This window comes from Diabrotica virgifera, chromosome 9 (assembly GCF_917563875.1).
Source record: "Diabrotica virgifera virgifera chromosome 9, PGI_DIABVI_V3a".
NCBI classification, from domain to species: Eukaryota; Metazoa; Arthropoda; class Insecta; order Coleoptera; family Chrysomelidae; genus Diabrotica; species Diabrotica virgifera.
In genome coordinates, this window is record NC_065451.1 from 116,097,390 (window position 1) to 116,122,510 (window position 25,121).

Below are 25,121 nucleotides of genomic sequence, written 5' to 3' on the forward strand. Positions count from 1 at the left end.
CAGAATCAAGCTCTTCTAATAGCTCATGCAATTTGAGAGGCCTCCTGAAACAATACGCACGTTGGTAGTACTAATTACTACCGTCCTTTTAAAAGAACAAAATGAAATCCCAAGCGGCGAGCCTTTGAAACAACGTGACAACTATTCGAGCCAAGAATATACGTACATAAGTCCCTATTATACAATAATCCACATGCCAATGCCGTGAAATAACAGTTTTTTAATTCTAGACTTACCTCCAATTATAAGCATCCATTTTGTAGTCCAAAACCTGGCAATTTACACAGATAACCTCACAATTACAGCATGTGCGCGCACTAAAATCGTTAAAACTTGTCGAATGCTGGCTCTTGAAAACACTCCATCTAGAGCCATCTATCAGTTGGTAGCTGTACTAACCTAAATTACGCATAATTTACACTGCCTTTTAAAAGGACGGTAGTAATATCTGGGTTAAATTGATAAAATTTATTTTAGATTCCGTCCCTTAGTTACTTGTCACATAGACACTTAGTCTAGTCAATTTATGTAAATTGGATCATCATTTAATGTGCCATCATATAAATATGTGCCAGTTACTGCAAGCAACTCGGGTATGGGTTACCCCTAGAGTTTGTAGCAGTTATGCTACGGACCATTTAAAATTAATTACGATTTTCAATTCATTCAATTAAATTTCAATAAAAATACCCCTCTAGAAAATTCTTTGGAGACGATTATTTAATCGCCTAGGTGCCTATTTTCGCAGCGAAGCAAGAGGACAGCACCGCGCATGTTTCTATCGGATCGATACGAATCGATTTCCGATAACATTGAACAGCAGTTGGTCAGGAAACGGCTCGAAGGGCGGATGGCGCGCCTCTAGTGAGGTGATTCTCACTTTTAAGTGACGGGATTGAGACAAATTTTCGATGGAAATCAAATAATTAGAAGGAAATTAAGCGTCAGCTAATCCCATCTACAAAACTAGATAACCAAAGTTAAACATCTCTTTGGACTTCTTCGCATAACAGAAGTGGATATTCCGGCGTGCCTGCCTTGTTTCAGTAAGTACATAAGACATTTATCTCTCATTCCTTCGTTGTGAAATCCAATGCATCATTGTAGTTAGATCTTTCGTTAGATTAATTTACCACATAAGTTTATATATAATTCATAGTACAATAATGATATTCATTCTCATTTGCAAAGGAACATTCAATCAAGGCCATAGTTTTTTCTAGTGTCCAAACCTAAATTTTAATATCTTTTATACCTGATCGTTAGGCTTTTTACTTAAGTTTTTTTTTCTGTGATTTATAAAAAGTTTTAACGAGTATCTATACAGCCTTCTGTCACGCCCATCTAATGCGCACGTCCCTGTCATGTCTGAATTGAAGTAAACTTCAGAAATTTTGACATGACATATGAATTCCTAACCTACCTAATGTTTGATGTTTTTGTTTGGGCCTGTTCAATATGTACTGCTACTGTTATTGAAATACATCATAACTAATTAAATAAACTTTATTTTAGATCCTGTCACTTAGTTATTTAGTCACACAACGTGACTTTATCACGTTAATTATGTACTAGTTAGATTGCTAGCCACTCTATGATGGTTTATCCCTAGAGTGGGCTGTTTTTGTTGGATAATACACCATACCTGATTTTACTACAACCAGCATCTTCACCCAGGACCTTGCAGTAGGACTTACTCACCACAGCATCCAACCAGCGTTAGCGTGCCAAAAGAATTCATCTCTATGGACTTGCAACCCTACTTTTAACCGGCTGTTGTGTAAAAGCTAAGTTTATTTACTTTTTCTGTATTTACTTTTGGGTAAGATATATTTGCTACATTGTAAACTTTTCGTATGCATACGATTAGGAAGAGTACATATATTTGCGTGATAGATAGGGTTTTAGGTCGTTGTTTTTTTTTTTTTCTCTTTGATTCAGTATAAGTAGGAGTTAGTTAAAATAAATAAAATCAGGTCTTGTTTAATAATCATAAATAATTGTATCTTAAAATTTAATAGGGAATCGGGTTGTAAAATTTTGTCGCGGATTTTAAAATAGGGAATACGTCTAGTAGGTTTTTTTTGTATAATATATAAAGAGTCACTGACCAACTCATTTATATAGACCTTTTTGCTATTCCAACGGACTTTTGATTTGGATTTTGATTTTAATACTTTTGCTTGGCCAGTGATAGTGGATAATTGCTTGTTGAGTGGCCTTTGCGGTCCTATTTTATCTTTTCCCCATCCACTATCACTGTTATTACGTTGCGTTATATGTAAAGTGTTAACATTTAATATTTATTATTAATATATTTGTATGTATTAAGGTTGGTGTTTTATTTCAGTCTGTATTACCAGTATATAACATAGCAAGACAAGATCAGTATTTAGTATTTTTGTATTTCAGGTGGTTGTAACCAGTGTCATTGAGTTCCTGTCGTTCGTTACTTTAAAAAAATCTCGAACCTGTCCAACTTCTTGGTTCTGAGAGCCGAGTTGTTCGTTCGAGTTGGCGCCCTTTGTTCTTCTTCTTTATTTGCTGTATCTCGATATTATTTTATCTCTTGCATTCTTATCTATTTTTCTTCCATTTTTGTATTAACAGGTCTCATTTTCATCCTAGTTACTATCATTTCATTATCAATTTTTTTCTCATATCTCCAAAGCCAATATTCGGTGTATTGAAGCTAGCCCGAATACCCACTTGAGATTTAGTGTCTCTCAGCACTTTTGTGTTTCCCTTCTGAGCTAAGCCCTCTTCTTTTTGTCTTAAATCTCTTCTCATTTATTTTCCCACTATTTTGTCAGTTCTTTTCTTCAAAATCTCTATACCCAGAGTATAGAGGTTTCAATTGGCGCCCAACGTGGGGCTTCTTTTACATTTTTGGCTTTGAAAATATCTCCTTTAACTTTTGGTTTTTATCTTGGTGGTTTCAGTGATTGTGTTTTTAGATTCTCACTTTAACGTTTAGTGTTGTACTTCAATTTGGTTTTTTTTGGAGATTATCTTATACCTATAAACTTGTTTTGCTATGGTATACTGTGTTGACTGAATAAATTTATTTGTTTTGATTGGTTAAATAACTATTTTGGATTAATAATAAATTAAATTAAAAATTTAAATATCTTGAATTTACGATTTCACCTATTTTTACAAGTCCGGAGTAGCATTAAAAGTGAATCACTACCTTGAATTAAAAGTTTTTTCGATTTTAGGTTTATCGGAAGTTGTAGCAGTACATTTCAATGGATTTCACGACTGGACCAAACAAATAAACATTACTGGTGTAGGTATCCACTCAGAACATTAACTTGAGGACAGAGAGTGAGTTAAACTTTACCTACTTACATTTTATCTCATTCTCGTGTTTATTTCTCAGTTGTTTATAATGGCATCGTTAAGGTATAACATCTGTTTATTTATTTTGTTTACCTAGTTAACATCTGTTGTTGTGCCTTTTATCTTATTTTATCTTATCTTAATGTTGACTAATATCTTAGTTTTGGACTTGTTCATTTTGCGGTGAGTTGCCTCTTGAAAGTCCAACCTACATACCATAGGAGTACAGGATGGATAATGGGAATTTTCCCCATCTTGAATTCTGGGTTAAATAAGTATTTACAGGGATAATTGGAAAACACTTTTCAAAAAAAAATATATTTTCTTTGATTTACTTATGGTCTTATATGGTTTCGCGCGGACCATGCCCATAAAGCTTATGTAGTCGCTTTACTGTGTCAGGGTTTAGCGTGGGTTCAGGACTGATCACCCCGAACTTGTGCACTTCACTTGGCTCAGAAATACATTAATATCTATAAGTTGTTCCCAGAGTGTCTCTTAGGTTGAAATTGGAATGTGTCATATAGAATTCGATCGTTCTGATATTCAGCAGTAAGTAAGTCTGTTTAACTTGGTTGTCATCTCCTATGCTGTTATCTTTTGAATGATTTGAGTTTTAACATACCTTTACCTGAAGTGAGTTTATCTTTACCTTTACCTGAAGTGAGTTTACCTTTACCTGAGGTGAGTTTATCTTTACCTTTACCTGAAGTGAGATTATCTTTACCTTTACCTGAAGTGAGTTGACCTTTACCTGAGGTGAGTTTATCTTTACCTTTACCTGAAGTGAGTTTATCTTTACCTGAAGTGACTTTACCTTTACCTGAAGTGAGTTTACCTTTACCTGAAGTGAGCTTATCTTTACCTTTACCTGAGGTGAGTTTATCTTTACCTTTACCTGAAGTGAGTTTACCTTTACCTGAAGTGAGTTTATCTTTACCTTGAGTTTATCTCGTACCTTTACCTTGATGAGTGCATCTCTTATCTATATCTGATTGAATGTATATCTTATCTTTATCTTGATTATTATGAAGTCCTAAGAATCTGTCCTTCTCTGTGCTTGTCGTGAGTAAAGAATTGGACCACGTCAATAGTACAGTTTAGGTATTACAGTTGGATTTTTATTATCTTTTACCTTTTGTGCATACCCTCTACCACGAGTAGATGCAGGCTCGCCAGTATCTTTATCTTTTGGCATACCCTATACCATGAGTATACTGGGCTTGCTAGTATCTTTACCTAGATTGTGTCTTCCTATCACTGCTAAAGAGAGTAGATGTTAAGGATTATCTTTTACCTTGATTTTTAGTTGTTGTTGATATCCAGAACCATATCATTATTTATGTTTAGCTTTGTAGTAATGTAGTTTCAACTAGTCTTGATGAATTAGTCCCTCATTGAATTCTCGGGTGATTAGTAGAATTTGTTCGCTCTAGTATCAATGTTGGGTAAATTTGATAGGTTGATTGTTGTGTATGGTTCTTGGTTATACGGTGTTAGGTGTTGTTAATACACACCTGTAATTTAGATTTAATGATGGGTTACTAACACTTGAGAATGCAGATAGTAAGTAGTGTTAAGAGTTGACTTACTCTATAAGGTTGTATAATTATATTTAGAATGTAAGTGATTAACGCGTAATTATTTGTTTTTCTCTATCTTTGGTTTTACTAAATTAAAGTAAATTATCTTGTTGAATAACTCATGTCGGTCAGTTACACATCCCTTCTATGTTCTATACTTTCTGCAAATATGATTAGATATATCTCACGTGGCCTCTATACTGTGTATGACTTCGTTCCTGATTTTTGTTCCGTCCCCTCAGCAAATAGTATGACTGTTGAGCCTACCATCATTATGTTTTTATCCCACAACGTTACTCCTTTACCGTGTCCACCCTCAGGTTCGCCCTAGCGTCAGTTAGTTCTGGAAAAAAAAAAGGAAACTTGTGGAGTTTTCCTTTTTTTTGCTGGAGATAAGGGAGAATGTAGCAGTTATGCTACGGACCATTTAAAATTAATTACGATTTTCAATTCATTCAGTTAAATTTCATTAAAAATACCCCTCTAGAAAATTCTTTGGAGACGCTTATTTAATCGCCTAGGTGCCTATTTTCGCAGCGAAGCAAGAGGAAAGCACCGCGCATGTTTCTATCGGATCGATACGAATCGATTTCCGATAACATTGAACAGCAGTTGGTCAGGAAACGGCTCGAAGGGCGGATGGCGCGCCTCTAGTGAGGTGATTCTCACTTTTAAGTGACGGGATTGAGACAAATTTTCGATGGAAATCAAATAATTAGAAGGAAATTAAGCGTCAGCTAATCCCATCTACAAAACTAGATAACCAAAGTTAAACATCTCTTTGGACTTCTTCGCATAACAGAAGTGGATATTCCGGCGTGCCTGCCTTGTTTCAGTAAGTACATAAGACATTTATCTCTCATTCCTTCGTTGTGAAATCCAATGCATCATTGTAGTTAGATCTTTCGTTAGATTAATTTACCACATAAGTTTATATATAATTCATAGTACAACAATGATATTCATTCTCATTTGCAAAGGAACATTCAATCAAGGCCATAGTTTTTTCTAGTGTCCAAACCTAAATTTTAGTATCTTTTATACCTGATCGTTAGGCTTTTTACTTAAGTTTTTTATCTGTGATTTATAAAAAGTTTTAACGAGTATCTATACAGCCTTCTGTCACGCCCATCTAATGCGCACGTTCCTGTCATGTCTGAATTGAAGTAAACTTCAGAAATTTTGACATGACATATGAATTCCTAACCTACCTAATGTTTGATGTTTTTGTTTGGGCCTGTTCAATATGTACTGCTACTGTTATTGAAATACATCATAACTAATTAAATAAACTTTATTTTAGATCCTGTCACTTAGTTATTTAGTCACACAACGTGACTTTATCACGTTAATTATGTACTAGTTAGATTGCTAGCCACTCTGTGATGGTTTATCCCTAGAGTGGGCTGTTTTTGTTGGATAATACACCATACCTGATTTTACTACAACCAGCATCTTCACCCAGGACCTTGCAGTAGGACTTACTCACCACAGCATCCAACCAGCGTTAGCGTGCCAAAAGAATTCATCTCTATGGACTTGCAACCCTACTTTTAACCGGCTGTTGTGTAAAAGCTAAGTTTATTTACTTTTTCTGTATTTACTTTTGGGTAAGATATATTTGCTACATTGTAAACTTTTCGTATGCATACGATTAGGAAGAGTACATATATTTGCGTGATAGATAGGGTTTTAGGTCGTTGTTTTTTTTTTCTCTTTGATTCAGTATAAGTAGGAGTTAGTTAAAATAAATAAAATCAGGTCTTGTTTAATAATCATAAATAATTGTATCTTAAAATTTAATAGGGAATCGGGTTGTAAAATTTTGTCGCGGATTTTAAAATAGGGAATACGTCTAGTAGGTTTTTTTTGTATAATCTATAAAGAGTCACTGACCAACTCATTTATATAGACCTTTTTGCTATTCCAACGGACTTTTGATTTGGATTTTGATTTTAATACTTTTGCTTGGCCAGTGATAGTGGATAATTGCTTGTTGAGTGGCCTTTGCGGTCCTATTTTATCTTTTCCCCATCCACTATCACTGTTATTACGTTGCGTTATATGTAAAGTGTTAACATTTAATATTTATTATTAATATATTTGTATGTATTAAGGTTGGTGTTTTATTTCAGTCTGTATTACCAGTATATAACATAGCAAGACAAGATCAGTATTTAGTATTTTTGTATTTCAGGTGGTTGTAACCAGTGTCATTGAGTTCCTGTCGTTCGTTACTTCAAAAAAATCTCGAACCTGTCCAACTTCTTGGTTCTGAGAGCCGAGTTGTTCGTTCGAGTTGGCGCCCTTTGTTCTTCTTCTTTATTTGCTGTATCTCGATATTATTTTATCTCTTGCATTCTTATCTATTTTTCTTCCATTTTTGTATTAACAGGTCTCATTTTCATCCTAGTTACTATCATTTCATTATCAATTTTTTTCTCATATCTCCAAAGCCAATATTCGGTGTATTGAAGCTAGCCCGAATACCCACTTGAGATTTAGTGTCTCTCAGCACTTTTGTGTTTCCCTTCTGAGCTAAGCCCTCTTCTTTTTGTCTTAAATCTCGTCTCATTTATTTTCCCACTATTTTGTCAGTTCTTTTCTTCAAAATCTCTATACCCAGAGTATAGAGGTTTCAAGTTACTTTTGGTTGGATTGGATATTACCTATTTCACAACATCCAGGATTGGATTTATCACCACAGCAGCCCACTAGTTTTTGCCGTGCCAAGAGGAAATGCATTCCTATCTGGACTTTAAATAGGAACTGTGGTTAAGATAAGTTGTTTAATTTTATTATTTACATATTTTGGGTACTCTATAGTTGCTTGCACTGTAAACTTCTTGTATGCATACAATCGAGGTAAACTAGGTACATATTTCTTGATAGATAGGGTTTTAGGTCGTTGGTTTTTTTTTGATTTAATATAAGTAGTAGTTTCAAATAAATAAAATTAGGTCTTGTTCAATAATCATTATAAATAATAATTGTATCTTAAAAATTTGATGGGGAAGGGGTCGTTAAAGGTTTGTCGCGGATTTCAAATAGGGAATATGTCTTGTAGGTTTTTACATTGTATATAAAGAGTAGCTGACCAACTCATTTATACAACTCATTTATATAACTCATTTATATAACTCATTTATATAACTCATTATATATTTACTTATTAGTGTTTTTGCTAGGTGAGATCTTTATTATTTTTGGTAACCGTAGCGTTCTTGTCGTGGATCTCACTCTAGCGTAGTTCAATTTAGGCAATAATTACTAACTTTTTAGTTGTAAGGACTTAGTGCTATTCTGACGGACTTTTGCTTTGGATTTTGATTTTAATACCTTTGCTTGGCCAGTGATAGTCGATAATTGCTTGTTAAGTGGCCTTTGCGGTCCTATTTGATCTTTTCCCCATCCACTATCACGTTGCGTTATATGTAAATTGTTAGTATTTAACATTTATCATTAATATATTTGTATGTATTAAGGTTGGTGTTTTATTTCAGTCTGTATTACCAGTATATAACATAGCAAGACAAGATCAGTATTTAGTATTTTGAATTTCAGGTGATTGTAACCAGTGTCATAGAGTTCCTGTTGTTCGTTACTTCAAAATCTCGAACCTGTCCAACTTCTTGGTTCTGAGAGCCGAGTTGTTCGTTCGAGTTGGCGCCCTTTTTTCTTCTTTCCTTGTTGTAACTCGATATTATCTTATCTCTAGCATTCTTATCTATTTTCCTTCCATTTTTGTATTAACAGTCTCATTTTCTTCCTAGTTACTATCATTTCATTACCAAATTTTCTTCTCATATCTCCAAAGCCAATATTCGGTGTATTGAAGCTAACCCGAATACTCACTTGAGATTTAGTGTTTCTCTGCCCTTTTAATTTTTTTCCTGAGCTAAGCCCCTCTTCTTGTCGTCTTAAATCTCTTATCATTTATTTTACCCATCTTTATTCAGTTCTTCTCTTCAAAAATCTCTATACCCAGAGTATAGAGGTTTCAAAATGACTGCATCGAAACTAGTAAAGCACCTGCATCTGTACTAGTGTTTAATGAGGTGAGTTCTACCTTTTTTTTTTGGACTGAGGGGAACGCTCATAGCAGACTAGGGAAGGTGTCCCTAGTACAGTTGGACTCGGACAGGAGAGGAGAACACGCTAGGATGCTTCAACCACACGTAGTCAATGCATCCCGCATGCCCCCCATAACCAGCCGCCTACCAACTAAAACCACCCCTTCTTCCGACCCGGAATGTCCCTGGACGTGTTCTATAGAGAACGATACATGGGGACATTCCGCGCTGTCTAAAGTAAAGTGTTCTTGAACATGGCCTATATCCTCCCCCCTACCTAGAAGCGGTAGGGGGAGAGTTGGAGTGTCTGTCCCTACAAGGAGGGGGTTTCCTAGGCTCCTATCGAAAACGATAGGGCTGTAATTGAGGTACTTGATCCCTATGTGGGATCGAAAACACGATTGGGACAATTCATGGGACTGGGGGGCGGCCCTCAACGGGGGGGTCGTTCTACCTTTGTCTTTACTTACCTATCTGCGTATATACCTACATACCCAAATTCAATAGAGTAATATAATGTACCGCCAAAAACGTAGAGTTTTTTTTATTTATTTATTTTTTTTTTATTTTTTTTTCCTACATTTGTCCTTGCTTACCTGCATACCTAATTATACCAAAATTCAAAGAGTTGATGCAATTTTCTACCTTTGTCTACCTACCTACGCATATACCTACATACCTAAATTCAGTAGAGTAAGTATAATGTACCACCAAAAAACGTAGAATTTTTTATTTATTATTTTTTTTATTTATTTTTTTTTGTTTTTTAACCAGCCTGCTCTGCCCTTTCTCGCGCTGCTCTCTCTTTTATTATACCTGTGATGACATCGATGATGAATTCGAAATCGTCCCTGTTACCCAATGCTAGATTGATTATATTCTCGGGGCCGACGTCTCCGAAACGATTCCTGAGCCTGGTCTGCCCGCGAGCGAACACGGCACACCGGAACACGCAGTGTTCCGCGTCCTCCCTCACGTGGCAGGCCAGGCACAGGTCATCGTTTGTCTTACCGATGCCGTGCGTGAACGCCCGGAAAGAGCCGTGTCCCGTCAGGAACTGCGTGAAAAAGTAATTTGTTCTCCGGAACTTACAAGCGTACCACGCCCCTATGTTCGGGACCAGTCTCTTGGTCCACTGTGCCTTGGTTGTCTCTGCCTCCCATTCCGCTTGCCAGTCAGCCAGAAGCCGTTCTCTAGCGGCCGCTCTAACCGCAGGTAGGTGACCGTTTTCTGACTCGTATAGTGTTGTGCGCTCTCTGGCAAGCAGGTGTATAGGAGGGGCACCCGCGATGACCTGTAGGGCCGTGGTTGATGCAGTACGATATGCACTGCATACGTTCAACAGAGGCTTCCTCTGCGCTTTAATCAAGACTTCCTTATACTTCTTGTGCCTTAGAACCTCGATCCAGACCGGGGCCCCGTAGAGAAGGGTAGACTGTACGGTATGTAGGTACAGTCTCCGTTTGGCGCTACCAGGCCCTCCGATGTTTGGTGTTAGTCTTCGGAGGGCTGCGGTTTGCGCCTCGGCCTTCTCTACCACCCTTGCGAGGTGCTTGGAGAACCCCAGTCCCCGTTCGAGGTTTATGCCCAGGTATCTTGCGCAAGAGGACGATTTCACCTCGCTGGCTCCGAAGCGGAAAACCAGGTCAGGCCCGCTCGCGGTGCCTTGAGGATCACCACCTCTGTCTTAGCGCTTGCAAGCTCCAGATCTTTTCCCGACATCCAGGCGTTCACGCGACGAAAACACCTCTCAGCCTTATGCACCACCTCCCAGTAGGAATCGTAGGTGATAAGGATCGCGAGATCGTCGGCGTACGCGACCGCGTTACACATGCGACCGAAATTTACACGTAGCAACCCGTCGTATAAGATATTCCATAGGGTCGGTCCGAGGACCGATCCCTGGGGGACGCCCGCAGAGAGTTTCACGTTCTCGCCCTTGTTTACCGTTAAGTGTCTCTCAGTCAGATAGCTCTTAATTATATTAGTGAGATATGTGGGCAGTCTGAGGGCCTCCATCGTGTTGATGATATGCCCCCATCCCGCAGTGTTAAAGGCGTTCTTAACATCGAACATGACCAGCACTGCCCATTTTTTCCTGCAGTCGACGGCTTCCTAAAGCCGTATTGCCTATCGGAGATGGCGTTTGCGGCATCTAATCCCGCTTACAAGCGGTTCTTAACTATATTTTCATATAGTTTGCCTAGGCAATCTAGGAGGCAGATGGGTCGGTAGGAGCTGGCCTCTTCCGGGTTCTTACCCGGTTTGGGTATCAACGTGAGGCGTGCCCGTTTCAGGTCGTCAGGAAAAGCCTGGGACACAAGAAGCCGGGACAGCACTGATCTAAACAATTCTGGTTGCGCCGCAACCGCGATCTTAACGGCCTCCGGCGGCACCCGATCAGGTCCCGGCGACCTCCCCGTCTTAATCGCGTCTACTGCCCTGGAGAGTTCCATGGGAGTAACGGCTTCCGGGAGCTCACACATGGTGGGCTCGAACAGCATCTCTGGCTTCCTGGGGAAGAGGACGCCCGCGATGTCCCACCTCCTGTCCTCAGTAAGTCTGTATGGGGTTTCAACTCTCAAGGTTTTAATCACTAACCTGTAGGCCTCACCCCATACATCTTCCTCAAGCGCATCGCACAGATTGGTCCAACACGTTCGCTTGGACCTCCTTATGATCTTATTAAGGTCCTTCTTTGTGTTCTTGTATAATTCTCTCGCCATAGGCGTTCTTTCCCTCTGTGCGATGCGCCTCAGTCTGAGGCACTGGGTACGGGCACCCTGAACGTCATCGTTCCACCAATACGGTACCGTATACGATACCAGATTGCTATTCGTGCTCTCCCTGTGCGCGCGTATTATGGCACTTCTAAGGCTAGGGAAGTCGGTGGCCCCCTCGCAGAAGCCATCCAACCTCTCCCTAAAGGCCGCCCTATTGAATGCCATAACCTTTCTGCCGCTACCGGTGGTCCCCGCGGTACCGATCTCGTAGGAGATGTATTTATGGAATGTGAATAGATTCTCATCCATCACATCCCACTTAGTGACCTTACTGGAATACTTGTCATTCACCAGTGTTACGTCGATATGGGTGCGCGAGTCGCCCCTCTCAAAGGTGTGGTTGCCGTTATTTACAACCATTACATTGAGAGAGGAGATCCACTCACTCCATACCTCTCCTCTACTATCGTTCCTCGGGGATCCCCATAGGACGGATTTTGCGTTAATGTCACCCGCAATGATGAAATTTTTCTCCGCCAGGGCCATATTCGTGATGCTCTCCATCTTGTCAAGGTACACCGTCATATTGACGTTTGGAGAGATGTAGCAGGCTATAATAGCCACATCAACAAAGTTGATCTTTACAACACCCTCCTTCCTCGTAATTTTTTCGATTCTTGGGTTTCTGTTGACAAGATGGATAGCGACATCGGAACGCGTATCCGATATCCAGCCAAACCTCCTTGCAATATTTTTGTTTGGCTCAGGTACTATTATCAGATCCGCCCCGATGTCCAGGGCTTTCGCATGGACCAGATCGTGGGCCGCCTTGGCCCGTCCGACGTTAATCTGTAACACCTTCAAACTTTTGTTGTTCATTATATATTATTATTTATATATTTCACGTATGAACTATCCGACTGAGGAAACACCTAGAGACCTTATGGGACATTGGATGTTGAAGGGACAGAGCAGTCGGGCCCTTCCCTCCGTTCCTCTCCCGGGGGCGTGTGTGAAGGATCCCGGATGGTCACCGCGCCGTCGACGTCGCAGATTTGGAGGTCAGTGTCCCCGCATTCCCTTTCCGTGGTGGTCACTGGGGCCTGCGCTTTTTTAGTTGGTTCTGTCCTACTTCGTAAGGGGGGAAACGCGGAGGAGGAACCCCGGGCACCATGCCACGCTCCGCCGCTCTCGCCTTTTGCAGGGCTTCTCTAAAGGCGGAGCATTTACCACTGCCATGCCTATGCGGCTCTTTGCACAGGACACAGTGTTCCTCCCCCTCGCATCCCTCCATGATGTGACTATGTTTGCCGCACTTCAGGCAATGCCCCGTGCGGTCCGGTCCGTTACACTTATTTACTTCGTGCGCGAAACTCCAGCACTTCTGACAACGTTTTACCACGAATCTTTTTTCTAACTCGCACCTGCCGAGGCCGACTTTTAGATGCCCCAGGTCAAGTAACTGCCTCGCGGCCGATACGCTGAGTACTAAGGTGGCGGCCTTCGTGTCCCCTCTCATGGGGCGTATTTGTTTTATCGTGAAGCACGGTTCCCATGCTCCAACTTCCCTGCGTATGGCCTCTTTGATTTGGTCTTCACTTGTGTTGGCGGTCATCCCTCTAACGTGGATGACTTCTTGCCTTTCTGAGCCCACCAGTTGTGCGGTGAGCCCGCTCTCCCTCTGGGTGATTGCCTTTTTGATTTCGGAGGCCGCTGCCTGGTCCTTGTCCAGGGTTATTAAAAGGCCACGGTCCTTAGTACTCCTAAGACTTTGGATTGCGCCCTTAGCCTCTGTGCCGCCAACCGCCTTCTCCACCCCTTCAAGAAGTTGTGTGTACGTGGCGTCCTTTTTCTTTACGATGAACCCGTAGGTCGGCATCTCTCTACGGGTTGCTGTTGTGTGTACTATTATCTTTTTTATTGATGTCTTATGGAAGATGGTTCTGCCATCTTCCTTAAATCCTCAACAGGCATATAACTTGTGTGGTGAAGGGCCACTAAGTCTTCCTCTTTGGCTTCCTCCCTAACCTTCACCAGGGCGTCCCACAGTTGTTCTGGGGTGTGGCTCTTAGTTTTTATGATGAGTTCCGTCGTGGAAACCCTCACCCCGTTTTCTTTTACCGTATACGTTAGTTCCATATCCTCATAGGCGCCCTTGAGGGTCGCGAGTGCAGGGTATCTATCTCTGTAAAGTCTTTGAATTGAGAAGTTCATTCCGGGGTCGTTCGGCTCAGTGACCACCACCTTCACATTGGCCTTCGATTCTACAGGGTTACCAATGTCTATGACTGCTTTCTTGTATATTTTCTCGGGCCAATCGAGGCGGACGTGCCTCTGAAATTCCTCATATGTCTTAATTCCCTCTAGGCTCGCCGCCTTAACTGCCCCGGGAGGACCGTGCCAGGCATCGGTCTGCGTGGCCATCTCCACCATCTTTGGCTTTATAGCGTCCTTGATTTCCCGCTCCTGGGTTGACGAGTCCGAGTCTATGGCTGAGGTCTGGCTACCTAAGTATAGGCTTGATTTGTTCCCTTTATAGAGCTCTGCCAGTATATTGACCACCCTATACTTATTTTCACAATTGACCGGTCCTTTTATGGTAAGAATCTCTAGGACCTCCCTCAGCTTCCTGAGGTTCCTTTCCCCCTCCGTTTCTTCCGGTTCCTCCTGGTCGTCCCTTTTGTCTCTCTTATATCTCCCAATTGTCTCCGGGCTACCCGCCTTCCTTTTTTTTGGACGATTGAAATTCCTCACTTCCGAAAAGTATGTCCATCAAGACACTGCCCGTCTCCTGTTCGAGTTCGAGGTCCTCTTTTTCTTGTACATTGTCTTTTTCTTCAAACTCAATCAATGTTGAGTGTCTAGCTTGGTCTATTGACCTGTTTATCTTGATCCTGTTCTGTTCCGAATTTCTTAAAAATTCTTCCTCATACTCTTTCCGCTCTCTCTCTTCCCGTTGGTCTTTTGTTTCTTTATTTTCTGTAGTCTGTTCTTTCCGTTCCTTATCCTGATCCTGGTTCAAGTGCCTAAATTCGTCATCTGATTCTGTCTTCCGTTCTTTTTTGTTAGGTTGTTCCATATAATACCCACGAGTAGGGACGTCCTATATGTCGGACGCGACAGTGCGCCCTTGCCTCGCCAAGGCTGGATACTTCGGGAGGTCGCCAGGTATCCCGAAGGGATCGTTCGCGATGCTCTGACCCTCGCATCTCGCATACCTTTGGCACGATGCCTTCCGCCGTAGTATTGGGGATTTTTTCTTGAGGTTTACTCCTCTTGGGGGTGGTTTGGTGGGATGTGTGTGGGGGAGGAGAGGGGGACGGGGGGGCCGGTGTGGGGTGTGTGATCGGCCACTCTCTTCTGATAGGGGGTCTCATTCAGAGGATGAGAAAAAGGGGGGGGGTTTGTTTTATTGGGGAGGGCGACATGTTTGGGTTACGAGTGGTCGTAGGAGCAGGGAAGGGTATCTGTATTTGCTGAAGGCGAAGGCGCAGCAACTGTTCGCCTCAGTTGCTGCGCCTTTTCGCGTCCAGTGGCGGTGTCCGGCGGTCACCCGGTGCACAGGCACTGGACGCTGAGACTGTGTTTGGTTTCGCTGATCGTGCTCCCCTCACAAAATAAGGGACCAAGACCAGTTACTCAGCCCTCCCACCAACGGCAAGGAAAAATCACAGACTCGGGGAGAGAGGTGAGTTCTACCTAACTGATTCTTCGAAGAGATAGAAGAGAATGATTTGATAACATTATTCAACTGCTTTAACTCCTGAGCATTAAGTTCACTCATATCTTTAACTGCCTTAACACAAGAGATATTAAAAGAAGAGACAGATAAGGAAAATTCAGTAAAATTCAATTCAGTATTAAAAGTTTTCAGAAAATCCATCCCTAGGATAACTGAATTTATAACAGAAGGTATAACAAAAATGTAATCATCCTTTTACACACACTAACAGAAATCTCAGTTGTAAACTGACCTAAAATCGGTTGAACTTGACCATCAGCTCTAGTCACCTGCAAACTCTCATCCATTCCCATCTTAACATTAGAATTCTGGAGAAATTCCAGACCTAAAGAACCCAAAATAGAGATATTGGACCCTGTGTCCAGTAAAGCTAAACAAGAATGTCCCAAGATAGAGATTTCAAGGTACGGACGATTATCCTTGTTTTTACGAACTAACAATGAATTTATATCAACATCAATAAGAGAAGATAAAGGATTACTTGGAGACACTACAGAAGAATCACAATGCACATAATCAACTAACGTTGTCCTCTTTTCGGTTGGTGTTTGCCGTTCTGAGGTCGTTTGTCTTTCGGTAGAGGGTGAGATGATTGACTTGTGGAAGCTTGTGCTTCCAGACTCGAGGAATTGGTTCCTTGGTTTTGATGAGTTTCGGTAGTATTCCCTGTATCTTGATGAGGGGCGGCTGCCAGGGACGATCCACCCCCTTCTCTCGTTTCCCGAACAAAACTGACATTCGAATTTACGGACCCCTTGACGTCCACATCCATAGCAAAACCGAATTCTAGGCTCAGGACAGTCGTAGTACCCGTGTCCTTGCTGACGACAGTTCCAACAGATAATCTTTGAGTTGAAGACAGATACGTTACCAGACCGAGAATAATTTGGCCTACCAGAATAGGACGATTCGTTATTTTTATTTTTAAAATTAGAACGACTAGGGACTAAAGTGTCAGAAGACCATGACAAAACTTCTTCCAACTTCTTACATTTTTCGGTAAGATCAGCAATAGATGGAATATCTGTAAGTGCAAGACTGGAATGGTACGACGGCAACAAATTCTTCTTAATAATCCTAACTATATGTGACTCAGACAGAGGAACCTCCAAACGCTTACATAAACTTACAATTTCGTTAATGAAAATAGTGACTTTTTGTTGAGGAGCTTGTTTACGTGATTTACTGTCGTCCAATAAAGTGTCCTCATAATTATATGGAAGAAAATCCGACTTAAGCTTGGCAACTAACTGTTGCCATGAAGTAAAACTACCTCGATTATTGAGGTACCAAGTAAAAGCTGAATCTTCAAACAAGTCCCCAGCGGACGAAAAGCACTCATCATCCGTATTACCACGTGCTATACGCAGACACTCTACCTTTTCCAAAAAACTAACAACATTTTCATCTGAACTACCTGAAAAACATACACCCCATTTATGAATAGGAGCTGACTTAAAGAAAGGAAATGAGTTTACCGAAAAACTAGGGTTATGAGGGGTGGAGTGAGCCTGTGGAGTTACCTTATACTCAAGTTCGCCTTCCAGATTAAGTATCTTGAAGTTAAGAGACTTCTTAATGGCATCCTCTTCCTCATTTACCGACTTTAACAAATGAACCCTACCTGAAACATGACCTGAACGGGAAGTCAAGCGACCATATACTACATCACTATGGGAGCCAACAAAAGAGCTAATCTGGGCCTTTAGATCTGCAATAGTGACTTCTATTTCACGGACCTCATCAGCAAAATTTAGGGGGAAAGCTGACAGAACAGCATGACTCCGATTTGCTGAAGCCTGTTTCAATGCACCTGTCAACACAACCATTTTAGCCTGATCCGTGGTTAAAGATGGATCAGCTAACTGACGGATTTTCAACTCATAATCTAATTCAGAGGATAACAGATGTTCTGCCTTAAAAGATGCCATTTTACACAACTGGAGAATACACTTGAGAATGAGAAATATAAGTAGGAACAGTTTAACTTACTCTCTGTCCTCAAGCTAATGTTCACTATGAATGGTTTTACCAGTAATGCTTATTTGTTTGGTCCAGTCGCCAATTCCGATGCAATGCACTGCTACAACTCCAGAGAAACCTAAAATTTTAAAAGAATGTTACTTCGAGGTAGTGAAGTGAGCTATTTGGATGCTACGGACTTTTATAAAAATGGCATTATTGATGTTAAGGTATTTAGAACTTCTATATTTTACTTCAATTATTATTTATCCAAAATGGATATCTAGTTAATAAAAAAAATACAAAGCAATTTATTCAGTCTACCCAGTATATAGCAACACAAGTTTATTTAAGGTATAGATATAAAATAATGTGCAAAAGATCAACAAGTTGAAGTACAAAACTAAAGGGTAAAATGAAAATCTAAAAACAAAACCACTGAACGTTAAAATACAACTACCCAAGATAAAACCAAAGGTTCAAGGAGATATTTTTAAAGCCAGAAGTGCAAAAGAAGCCACACGTTGGGTCTAGCCAATTTGTAACCCTATACTCTGGGTATTGGGATTTTGAAGGGAAAAAAACCGATAAAATAGGGGGAAAATAGGAAAGAAGCAATTTATGACACTAATGAAGAGTGGCTTAGCTCAGACGACCAAATCAAATAGGCAGAGAGACACTATATCTCAAGTGAGGATTCGGGCTAGCTTCAATACACTGAATATCGGCTTTTAAATATACAAACAGAGAGATGGGATTACGAAATGGTAGAAACAAGGAAGAAAATGAGACCGGTTAATATGAGAAGGGAACGCCACTAGATAAGCAAGCTGGAGATAGAATAATGTGGAGATACAACAAGGAAAGAAGTAGAAGAAGGGCGCCAACTCGAACGAACAGCTCAGATTTCTGAACCGAGAATTTGAAAGGTTCGAGATTTTTGAAATAAAGAAGACAGGAAATAAACGACAGTTGATACCGTGACCTGAAATAAAAAAAACTCAATAATTACCTTGTATTGCTATATGATATACTGTTAAGTAGGAACTGAAATAAAAGCAAAAAATGGTAACAACAAATATATTATTATTATTAATAAATATTTCTTCTTCTTAACGTGCCCTATCAAGTCCCCTTGACGTTGGCGATTAACATGGCGAAACTGTCTCTGTCTCGAGCTATATTTCTATAAATACAATTTAATAATTTAGTAAGTATACAGACAATAAATAGTTTAACAATAGTGGTGTGTGAGGAATAAATGATATAACAGGACCTTTATGGACACTAATAAAAATATACACCACTATTTGGCCGAATAACAAAATATCAAAGAGGTAAACAGTCAAAGTCCGGGACAAAGCACAAGTCGTAACCTACGGTTAATAATATAATATTCCTGGGACTGTCAGTTGTCCAACTACTTAACGTTCCAGATCTGGGTGCTCGTAATATGCTTGACCACAGATACTGGGAGATATACAAAACACTAGAGCTGAGTCGGTCAAAACTCTTTACTTAAATGCTATAAAAAAAACCTGTATAAATTTTAATGTCTTTCTCTTATTCAAAACTGTTAAATTTTATTTCCCTATCTTATTAAATTTTAAACTAACTGAATTTACTTATTTATGATTTGAACTGATTTATTATTAAAAAAAAAACTTGTTTTATTATTGACAATTACGATTGAAAACTCCTATTTATTACAAGGACAAAAAAAATAGATATATAACCTGACTTATATGCATATAAAACAGTTTACACTGGTGGTAAATAAAGTGAGAATTAAAATCAAGACCTTGATCAATGTATATATAAAAATAAAAGCTTAACTTATCCCACAGCTGTTTCCAGGAGAAAGTCCTAAAGGTTGATCCTTCCAGGCACGACAAAAATGTAAAACTTGTTCACATCTGTTGGAAAAAGCAAGTATTAGTTGCGGTGGAAATTAGGTAATGGTGGTGTTGTCTCAACTACTGGTATTAAAAGCAAGGATCCAAAAACTAGGTACTGGTCTTCAAAGTAATGTTCCAACAGAACAATGTAAATACTGCTTCTATTTATAGGTATAGGACGAAATCTACAATCAAAATAGCTTTCAGAAAAGGTACAGTTTCCCAAAATGATTGTAACAGCACACATTTCTACATCGGGTCAACGATCGGTATTACTGTTACTAAACAAGCAAGCATTATCTAGACAGCATGTTGGTTGTCAAACTTATGACATCTTTACTGTCAAATTGAAACATTGTCGCCTCTGCGCATTAAATAAAATTTCCACAAGGCTAGAACCATATATCCTAATTATACTTACCTTATCTATGGCTAGAACTTTTTATATTACTTATAAAAATGACACAAAAACTACTCACTGTCATAAAAAAAGGATCTAATGATAAGGAAACGTGAAACTTTGGATTCAAATGTTGTATTTCGACAAAGAAAATAACGATTTATGTATATACATATGGATGAATATCAGAGAACGGGTTTTATTATATAAATAGTTTAGAGACTTACCTGGAAGAAGAGGTTATGCAAAACTTCAAGCCGCCATAATGAATAGCCCAACGCTTTATATAAATGTTTGAATTCTTTGATATTTTCGTTTTAAATTGAGTATCCAGGAGTTTTCTTATGTTCTTGAACTGATTAGTTGTTAATTATATGTTTTCTATTTGATTGTACTCAATTTTCTTCTCAGATTTCGTCCCAAGGGAAATATTTAAATTTGCATACCTCTTTGAGTTTCTGTGACCGACTGACTTTTTGAATCGACTCGTTCATTGATCCAATAACGCCCATGCATGGCGGTTCTTACTCGCTGCGCTGTGACTGTAGGCGACGATGGACGATTTCCATAGGCGACGATGGACTATTTCCATAGGCGACGATGGACTATTTCCATAAGCGTCTCCAAAAGAGAATTCGTTAGAGGTCGGTGAATGTAATTAATTTAAAGATTCAGTAGCGTTATCGCACACACACACACACACACACACACACACACACACACACACACACACACACACACACACACACACACACACACACACACACACACACACACACACACACACACACACACACACACACACACACACACACACACACACACACACACACACACACACACACACACACACACACACACACACACACACACACACACACACACACACACACACACACACACACACACACACACACACACACACACACACACACACACACACACACACACACACACACACACACACACACACACACACACACACACACACACACACACACACACACACACACACACACACACACACACACACACACACACACACACACACACACACACACACACACACACACACACACACACACACACACACACACACACACACACACACACACACACACACACACACACACACACACACACACACACACACACACACACACACACACACACACACACACACACACACACACACACACACACACACACACACACACACACACACACACACACACACACACACACACACACACACACACACACACACACACACACACACACACACACACACACACACACACACACACACACACACACACACACACACACACACACACACACACACACACACACACACACACACACACACACACACACACACACACACACACACACACACACACACACACACACACACACACACACACACACACACACACACACACACACACACACACACACACACACACACACACACACACACACACACACACACACACACACACACACACACACACACACACACACACACACACACACACACACACACACACACACACACACACACACACACACACACACACACACACACACACACACACACACACACACACACACACACACACACACACACACACACACACACACACACACACACACACACACACACACACACACACACACACACACACACACACACACACACACACACACACACACACACACACACACACACACACACACACACACACACACACACACACACACACACACACACACACACACACACACACACACACACACACACACACACACACACACACACACACACACACACACACACACACACACACACACACACACACACACACACACACACACACACACACACACACACACACACACACACACACACACACACACACACACACACACACACACACACACACACACACACACACACACACACACACACACACACACACACACACACACACACACGTTCCGCAATATTTGTGGCATCGCATACTACATCCTCAATTGTGGCACATGGGAGTAAACATACTATGATACTGACACCCGTTGTGCAGAGTGTTTATGGATAGGATTCACTTCGTTACACTCCATGGTATGAAAGATATCGTCCAATATAATTGTGGCACCGGATTCCATAATTATTTTGTAATCAGAAACTGTGTATAAAAGATGCCACAAATATACCCGTAACAAATTTCTGTGTTTCGGGGTTCCATAATTATGGCTCTTTATACAGTGTGTTTAGAGGCCATGTTGCCACGTTTGTTGTAGGAACAAGTTACTATTTTACCTTTGTCTGTGGTATAGATACTCTTTTGGTTCCTATTACGATTTTTTGTACTTAGTTCATCATAGTGTGATAGATATTTATTTCTACGCATAGTAAAAAGAACATTATATTTTATACTTTTTATTGACAGTTGATATAATATAAAATTTAATGTTTTTTTCTTCTTTTGCAAGCTTTAATTTCATTATAAACGCAATCTTTAATATTCTTCCAATTTCTTCTTTCCAATGTAGCTTTATTATCGACAATACATTGCATACATTGTTCTTTATTAGGAACAATTCCTTTTTTTATATTCACTCTGAAAAATATGAGGACTGCTGACTTTTCCTCCTTTGACCAATTTATCTTTTCTCTTCTATTCTTCCGTATAGGTGACACTGAAACATAATTTTGGAATTAGTATTAGTATTATTACCTTTAATAATGAAAACAATTTAAACACATACAGTATCTCCCAAAATAGCAGGCCAATTTCACGTAACCATATATACAAAATGTTACTTAATAATAGGCCGTAATATTAATTCAATTCTGTAAAGTGTAACTAACCTTTTTTTGCGATTCGTCTTTTCGTTGTTTGTTCTTCAGGCACTCCCGCTACATTATTTGGATCTATTTCAATATTTTCGTCCTCACTTTCTGGTTCAATGTTATCTGCTTCGTCCTCCAAATACGGCAAATCTAGAGAATAGTAAATTTAAGAACATATTTATTTTATAAATAAGCTAGATTTGCTCTAAATATACAAATTAATTCCCCTACATAACGCAATGTGAAATATTCTTATATACAAAATATTAGGGTATTGAAAATAAACATTTCTTTAAATCTTGAATATTTTGCCTATCTGGGTCCATTTCAATTTAGGTAAAGAGAAATAAGGATTTACTCACAATCAATTTATTCCATCACCGACGACCGGATTCGCATACTATAATTTTCTATGCAGCCTCAGGTCAACGGTACATGGCAAACTAAATGCCGAAATTACAATAACCCGTAGTAGGGTGTTGTCTGGTACAAAATATGTAGCAATTATCCCAGTATTATATATGTCCAATTTTTTGGTGATTATCCCAGTATTATATATGTCCAATTTTTTGGTGTTAAATTCCATTTAATTATATAAATATTTCAATGATACAAATTAAATTAATCTTACTTAGATGCCGATACAAGGAATATTATTAAATGTTTGAGAAAACACTGCAAAACTTCGTTATGATTAGATGGAGACAGGTGATTATTGGCTTTACGGCACTAATTGACGACTATCGGGAAAGTGAAGATTAACAACTAGTATAGTAAGCTAATATTTAAAGTTAAAGTGGAAAGAAATTATACATAATTACCTAAGGCAATACGTACAAATAAGGACGCAACCTTTGTTCAATGTGAGCGAAGTGGAGCAACACTTTATACAGTTTTGTGACAACTTCGAGATTTTAAAAAACAATCAAGTAATAAAAAAGAAAAGTAAAATGTTAATGACAGTTTGAAAATACATATGTTCAGGATATTTAAATTCAAAATTTTCATGGATGCAATTAACTTAAAATTTGAGTTATTGTAAAACAAAAATATTTTACAAAGTGAAATTATTAAAAATCCTAATAATTAGCTAATTTTTATTAAATTTAGCCAAATACTTATTTTCAGCAATATTTTATTTTGTGTAGCCATTTATGAACTTTAACCCCATGAATATTTCACAAATGCCTTAAGGTGGACAAATTAAGAATTTCTACATGTTGAGAGTTTTCTTACCTTCTATGGAAATATCCTCAATGCGTTTTCCGGCAAATCGGCTGGCTTCACCTTTGTCTACAGCAATCAGTAGCCTGCTGACTTTAGTTAATTCTACTGCACTTTCATGCAATCTGTAAAATTCTCTATGTACTCTTATGTCATGTCCTAAATGTCTTGCCAGCCAATCATATTCATTCTCTGACATGTTGAACAACTGACAAACCGTCGTTACATACTTCCTTAGCTTTGTTCCACTGATCAGTGACGCGTTTTCAAGTTGTACTTCCTCACATGTCTTATTCAAGCAGTCATGACCTCTGAGGTGGCTTAATGATGGATTTGATCTCGCAAAAATGTATTTGTTTTGCGAAGAAATGTTACACTGATACCGGTGTCGAATCAGCAAATCGATAGACTCTTTTATTATGGGCGTCAAAATTACTGGAACTTTTCTTCCTCTCTTTCCTTCTACTTCAACGACAGTTAGAGTATCGGCCAACTTGCGCTCAATTGGTGTCAATGATTCCTTTATATCATCTGTACTTTGATCTTTCCACCTTGGTCTGTTAATATAATCGCTCATCTTGATCCGTGCCGCTTCTCTGGAGCGTCGTTTGTTAAAAAGAATGATACGGGATAAAACTAGAGTAGCAAGCCTTACCCAGGACTTGTGATTTCTCTCTTCACTTTCAATTTCTTCTTAAGCTGACAAAATATAAGTATCTATATATTTGTTCAGCTTGAGCAAATCGTTAGTTATTGGCAGCAATTGTGCTGCATTCATCTTTCTCTTGTTTAGTGTAGCAACCGCACCTGACGATATCCGAACATTCCATTCTAATTTCATAAGCTGCATAAAGGAGGACAAGGATTTATTTCGCTTTACATTCCCAGATCGTAAAGCACTGCCCCTCTCTATTGATATACATTTCTGTAAACTATACCCAATTTTGAGCGCCAAACTCGGAATTTTAAATTGTGGCCTCGATGTTTCGTCATCAACTGTAGTGATGCTGACCTCCTTTGTAGCTTGAACGATTATGTCAAATTTCTCAGGAACAAGAAAGTCACTTAATGATTGTAATGGATTTTTATTTAGCTTTCTTAAAGCTACTGTTAAACGTGCCAACTGTCTCATATTTTGACGTATTAACTCATTTTGCGTTTTGCCATACTTTTCAAACTGCATTGATCCATATTTTAGTATTAATGGATCATTTTTTGCTATTTCACCAATCTGGTCTGGGATAAAGCTATTCACTATAGATTGATAAAAATCCTTCGTAAATCCGAAACCATGAATATCATGTATCAATG

General features: G+C 39.5%; 1 protein-coding gene and 1 long non-coding RNA gene across 3 annotated transcripts; one reads left to right on the plus strand and one right to left on the minus strand.

Annotated features, from left to right (window-relative positions):
• Positions 1–868: 868 nt before the first annotated feature.
• Positions 869–7,044, plus strand: LOC126892428 (uncharacterized). Of its 2 annotated transcripts, none has more exons than XR_007700828.1 (2): positions 869–1,046; positions 6,232–7,044. It is a non-coding gene; the product is annotated as an uncharacterized LOC126892428 (long non-coding RNA). The 2 variants fall into 2 exon arrangements; XR_007700827.1 differs by lacking the exon at positions 869–1,046 and adding an exon at positions 5,438–5,763.
• A 14,709-nt stretch (positions 7,045–21,753) lies between these two features.
• Positions 21,754–24,010, minus strand: LOC126892429 (uncharacterized). Its single transcript, XM_050661954.1, has 3 exons — positions 23,823–24,010; positions 22,605–22,736; positions 21,754–22,432 (listed from the first exon to the last, which is right to left on the minus strand). The coding sequence occupies exons 1-3, from the start codon at positions 24,007–24,009 to the stop codon at positions 22,200–22,202; spliced, it is 552 nt and encodes a 183-aa protein (XP_050517911.1). The 5' UTR covers position 24,010; the 3' UTR covers positions 21,754–22,199.
• Positions 24,011–25,121: the final 1,111 nt, after the last annotated feature.

Bases quoted from the DNA above. Each gene is read 5' to 3' on its own strand.
- LOC126892429 (XM_050661954.1), bottom strand. From the start codon at position 24,009: ATGTCAGAGAATGAATATGATTGGCTGGCAAGACATTTAGGACATGAC. The intron at 22,737-23,822 runs GTAAGAAAACTC...ACTATTCTCTAG, and splicing joins TGAGGATATTTCCATAGAAG to ATTTGCCGTATTTGGAGGAC. The intron at 22,433-22,604 runs GTTAGTTACACT...ATTATGTTTCAG, and splicing joins AAGACGAATCGCAAAAAAAG to TGTCACCTATACGGAAGAAT.